This window comes from Sinocyclocheilus anshuiensis, unplaced genomic scaffold (assembly GCF_001515605.1).
Source record: "Sinocyclocheilus anshuiensis isolate Anshui unplaced genomic scaffold, SAMN03320099.WGS_v1.1 scaffold948, whole genome shotgun sequence".
Lineage (NCBI taxonomy): Eukaryota > Metazoa > Chordata > Actinopteri > Cypriniformes > Cyprinidae > Sinocyclocheilus > Sinocyclocheilus anshuiensis.
The window spans coordinates 52,944-58,689 of record NW_015549709.1 but is presented as its reverse complement, the minus strand read 5'-3'; the positions used below and the strand labels follow the sequence as shown (position 1 = coordinate 58,689).

General features: G+C 36.8%; 1 protein-coding gene across 1 annotated transcript in view; it reads left to right on the top strand.

Moving 5' to 3' along the window:
- The window catches only part of LOC107660689 (maltase-glucoamylase, intestinal-like), a 52,658-nt gene that overhangs the window by 32,869 nt on the left and 14,043 nt on the right, over window positions 1–5,746 (top strand). Inside the window, exons 31-40 of the mRNA XM_016450081.1 lie at window positions 289–414; window positions 1,351–1,482; window positions 1,612–1,731; window positions 2,465–2,527; window positions 2,985–3,101; window positions 3,408–3,498; window positions 3,592–3,730; window positions 3,826–3,959; window positions 5,010–5,044; window positions 5,308–5,424. Of these exons, the coding sequence (XP_016305567.1) occupies window positions 289–414; window positions 1,351–1,482; window positions 1,612–1,731; window positions 2,465–2,527; window positions 2,985–3,101; window positions 3,408–3,498; window positions 3,592–3,730; window positions 3,826–3,959; window positions 5,010–5,044; window positions 5,308–5,424 (1,074 nt within the window). The remainder of the gene's footprint in view (window positions 1–288; window positions 415–1,350; window positions 1,483–1,611; window positions 1,732–2,464; window positions 2,528–2,984; window positions 3,102–3,407; window positions 3,499–3,591; window positions 3,731–3,825; window positions 3,960–5,009; window positions 5,045–5,307; window positions 5,425–5,746) is intronic.

The window sequence follows — 5,746 nt, the reverse complement described above, 5'->3', positions numbered from 1 at the left end:
GGTGTGCGTGTGTGTTTGTTCGTTTCCTGGCTTGATGAGGTTTAGCAGCTGGAGTCTCTCTGCCTCATTGCCCACAGTGTACTCAGTCTAAGCACACACACAAAATAACATTTGAAAACTCACATCCATAAATGAAATACATAAATATTTATCTAAAGGAAGCTCGTTTGTCACTTAGACAGAAGGGGACATTGGATGTTCTTAAGCCACTTGAATATTTATGTCTTAAAATGTATTTGCATAAAATGTTAAATATTTTTCTCACAGTTTGTGCGTTTTGTCTGACAGATGATCGGCCGCCCGGTTCTTCCAGCCTACTGGTCGCTTGGATTCCAGCTTTGCCGCTACGGCTATGCCAGCGACACAGAGATCGCAGATCTTTACAGAGACATGAAAGCAGCTCAAATACCTTATGTAAGCAATCTCATCTTGTAGTTTGTGCATGTGTCTTTCAGTCCCCTCCTGAACGCAACAATAAACACGGTTATGTAACTCTCACCGACCTTCAAAACTTGCATTAGAACTTCAGGAATATTGAGTTTCTCGCATTAAATACCTCAACCAGATATTTCGCAGTGATGTGCAACTTGAATGATGATAACACAACATTCTGTGGCTGTATTAAGACTTAAAGTGGTACCTGGAGTGAGTCACCGATTAATCACTATTAATAAAGTTAATAAAAATGCCTTCGTAGTCTGCTGCTTGGCAGCTTGTGAATGGACAAAAGCAATGGAGACATTTTCATAATTAATAAATTAAAGCCAATTACTTGAAAACTAGTTAGTAGTTATAAAAGAAAAAAAAAATGTAATGAAAAACAAAAAAATGTATTCATACATTCATGTTTTTTTTAATCTATTGCAATTATTTTCTGTAGTTTTCTAAATCTTTTCTCTATAATTTAGGGACATGGTTCACAGTCTTTTGAGCATTATATTAGAATAAATGTGTATGTGTGCATACCAATGTGTTTTTTAAGAAATATCAAAATAAAATTGTATTTTGTGTAAGTAAAGGCTATAGAAATTTAGTACTATATATATATACAGTATATATAATTATAAATTCAAATTTCCTCTTACAATAATGTTAATCTAATAGGAAATTGTAAAAATATCCCATAGACTTTTGACTTGGGCCAGTATTTAACCACCTGGCAACCACCCAGAGCACCTTAGCAACCGCATAGCACCCACTCAGAACATTCTACCATCATGCTGCCTACATTTGCAGAAATAAATGTTTCAAACCAAAAGCATTCCTAAGTTTGCACTAAATTACTCAGTCACTTTGGAACTTCGCATTTAAGTTTAATGATCATAATATCTGACATTTGATTGCTTAAAGGATGTGCAATATGCAGACATTGATTACATGGAGAGGCAGATGGACTTTACTCTGGACCAAGTGAACTTTAAAGAACTGCCTGCTCTGGTGGACCAGATGAGGGCTGAGGGGATGCGTTTCATCTTCATCCTGGTACGAGCTATTCCCAATTACTCAGAAAAACAAAGTTGTTTCTTTAAAATGGCATCAGTATGGCTTTCTTATTCCGGCGAAATGTATTCTGTACCAGAACTACATGCTTTGTTTGTTTGTGCGCTTCAGGACCCGGCGATAGCAGGCAATGAGACAAAAGGCTCCTACCCTGCGTTTGATACCGGGATCGAAAAAGACATTTTCATCAAATGGCCTGCTGAGTTTAGCAGTGACATTGTGTGGGGAAAGGTATGGCAAACACAAAGAAGAAGAGGAACATATATTGATTCTGAGTCAATGCCTCATAGTTTTGTTGACAGTATATTTTTCTCTGATCTGCGGCACAAGTTTGAGGTCCTTTATGTTCTGCAGTACCTTGAACTCTTTAGCTTGTAGATTGGTTTACTTGTGTTGTTATTTAAGGAAGTTTACTTGTGTTATTTACTTAGAAATTTACGATCTGTGTTAGAATGTGTGTTTTTGTTTCGATCTGTGTGATTCTGCCAATTTGCCCAATAGTATTTCAACACCCCGGGTTGCCAGTTGGAGGAAAATAAAGAGTATTGCACCCTTGGAAGCCAGCAAACGAACTGGGTCCGAAAATGCCGATCCTACCCGACCTAAAAATCCTCGGCATCCATCTAAAAATCTCTATGACCAGAAGCATATTAAAATGCGGATAAATCAACTCATCAACTTACAGTGTCAAATTCCATTGTCAGTTGTGCTCGTTCCTGTTGCGTGTCCTCAATCTGGCAACCCACGTGAGCGTGGAGTCTGAGGTGGAGAGATCGGGAGAAAATACTCTCTCCAATATTTTGAATTTGGACTGCAGTACCCATTTCAACTGTTAAGAGGATGAAAAAATAATGACACCGAAAACACTTCAGGAAAAACAAAACAAATTAATCAAACAATAAAACCTAATTTCCATTAAAGCTTGATTTTTTTTCAAACATTTTGTTGTTTCTGTCTGTCATAGGTATGGCCTGACTATCCCAATGTCACTGTGGACAATTCTTTGGACTGGGATACTCAAGTAGAGGTATCTGCCTCTCTCAGTTCATTATCTTTCTCTATAAATCACTCTCATTCTATCTCTCTTTAATCAGAGAACCAGACATATTTTCTCTTGTTCCCCCTATCCAATTCTATTCATTCTGAAATCATCAGTACGATGGGTTATAATTGCAAATGCAGTCAAGAGAGATGAGTGTGACATCATAGATGCTATCAGCCAATCGGCATTTAGAAGACACACCATCAGCCAATGAGCATACTACTATACTATATCACCCACTATTACTATTATATCAGCCAATTAGCATGTGGAAGACACACCAACAGCCAATCAGAACATATCAGAAGTGAATCAGCACATTATTATTCAAACAAATTAGCATGTTCCATTACTGTAATATCCCAACAGCATAAGTAATGGTTAAAACGCCTTGTCCAGCCTGCAGCAGTTCTAATAATATTTGTTTCATTTCAACTTTCAGCTATTCAGAGCTTTCGCTGCGTTCCCTGATTTCTTCAAGAACAGTACAGCAGAGTGGTGGGGAGAGCAGATTAAAGACTTTTACAACAACATCATGAAGTTTGACGGACTTTGGATCGTGAGTGCTTTGTCTTTTTCATTTTCATGTTGGAATAACAAAAAAGTAAAGATGCTACACATCTCCTTGTTCAAGCTCTTGTTACACGCCATAGTTGCTCTTAAAACAACATCTAACTTTGACCGTAACCAATATATACCTCAAAAATCAGAGGAAAACGATAGCTTCATAATAATGTTGTTGGGATGTTGATCCTGGAATACGTCCTACTTGACAAATTCATGATGAGCTGTGAAAGAACAAGTGAAGGTTTCTCCTTTGCATTCTTTAAATGATAACTTTGTCATTATGTTTTGCTTTCTGAAGGACATGAATGAGCCAGCCAGTTTCGTGCATGGAACCGTCGGAGAGAATTGTCTAGGGAATGAAGATTTGGAAAATCCTCCATACATGCCCCGTAAGTTTGAATGAGTGCAGGATGGTCAACATTTATACCTGTATTAAACACTTTCTGTCCAAAATTAATCTGTATGTGTGTGACTTTTCCCAGCACTGGAGTCCAAGCTCAGAGGTCTGAAACATAAGACTTTATGCATGAACAGCGAGCAGATCCTTGCCAGTGGCACACACGTCAAGCATTATGATGTCCACAACTTGTACGGCTGGTCTCACACGAAACCCACTTACGAGTGAGTTTTCTGTCCTCCATATTCACTATTGTTTTAGCTCTTGGTTGTTCTGGAATGAGTTTTAATTTGTGTGTTTGTTTATGTGTATTTCCCAGTGCTTTGCTTAGTACCACTGGAAAGAGAGGTGTCGTAGTTACCCGTTCAACATACCCATCTAGTGGGCGCTGGGCAGGACATTGGCTGGGAGACAACTACTCTGCCTGGGACCAACTTCTGAAGTCCATTATAGGTATGTGTTTAGTGGTTCTTGGAAAGATAAGCATCGCTAGAGCTCATATTTAGTATACACTATTGTTCAAAAGTTTGGGGTCACTTTTTTTTTTTTTTTAAGAAATCGATACTTTAATTCAACAAGGATGCATTAACTTGACAGTAAATACATTTATAATAGTATAAAAAAAATCTGTTTCAAACAAATGCTGGTTTTTTTTACATCTTTTAAATCATTGGGGGAAAACATATCATGGTTTCCACAAAAATATGAAGCAGCACTACTGTTTTCAACATTGATAATAATAATAAATGTTTATTGAGCAGCAAATCAGAACATTGGAAGGATTTCTGAAGGATCATGTGACACTGAAGACTGGAGTAATGATGCTGAAAATTCAGCTTTGCATCACAGGAATAAATTACATTTTAAAATCTATACAACTATAAGACAGTTATTTTAAATTGTAATAACATTTCACATTTATTTTAAAAACATTTATTTTAAAAACACATTTTAAAAACCCTGAACATTTATTGGGGCAATTTATTGTGTTTTAATTGTATTTCAATAATATAAGTATAGCATTGGTGAGCATAAGAGGCTTATTTAAAAAAACATCAAAGACTTCTAACCACCCAACACTTTTGAATAGTATTTTATAATAAATGGGAAAGTTGTGCAAAGAGAATTTCAATGTATTGGTCTTCTGAGGCATCAACAATGTATATACATATATAAATATTGTGCAAGAATCAAAGAAAATAAAACAAGAGCATACCATGCTGTGCTAAACTGAAGACAACAGAACTTTAAATACAACAGAGAGATAACTTTGCCTCAGATTATTATAGCGACTTCTTAAAACAGGCCAGTAACTAATCAGCCAGAATACCTTGGCACAACATGGCACATCAGCATTTGTTTTATATAAAAAATGCTGTCCTTATCCTTTATTTTTTGACCCACCTCCCTCATTAAACCACAGTGTTTTTGTTGAACATCTACTGTACAGTTCAGTGTAACCAAACCAAACCAACCCCCCCCCTCTCTCTTTCTGTCTTTCAGGCATGATGGAGTTCAGCATATTTGGCATCCCTTACGTAAGTGCCTCTCTCGTTCTGCCGCAGCACTTGCTATTGATTTTTCATTTGCGCTTTATTTCCTATCAAACAATGTTTTTAGTTCAATTGGGTGCATTACACTAGCATGCAGCCATTACACTGACTCTAGAGTTTATTTATTAATGTTTTGGAGTTTGCTCTTGTGCCCCCTGTTTTTACAGAGATCTATATTTGTGTTTCTCTCTCTCTCTCTGTCTCTGCCTCTTTTCCCTTCTCATTCTCCCTTTTCGCTTGTGTTTCAGACTGGTGCTGATATCTGTGGCTTCTTTAACACTGCTGAAAATGAGATGTGCCTGCGTTGGATGCAGCTTGGAGCTTTCTATCCGTTCTCCAGAAACCACAACACCATCAACATGCCAGTAAGAACACGGCTTTAGAGAAGTTTTAATCATGCATTACCTTTTTTTATGGACAGATTTATGATTTTTGGACCTGTATTAACTAAAACTTGACCAAATCTTATTCTAAGCCTAGGTATGAAGCTAGCTTGATCAGTCATTTGTGTCAGAGCTCTTTAAAAGATCTTATGTTTTTCATCACGTTACTATAATTTTTGGATCTAAAAATGGGGATTTTGAGACAGAAATTTGTAAGGCTGCACATTTGGGGGTGTGGGACTTGTAATTTTTATGATTAAAATTGCAATTGCAATTTAAAATGTGATTTAAAGAAAGAAAAAAA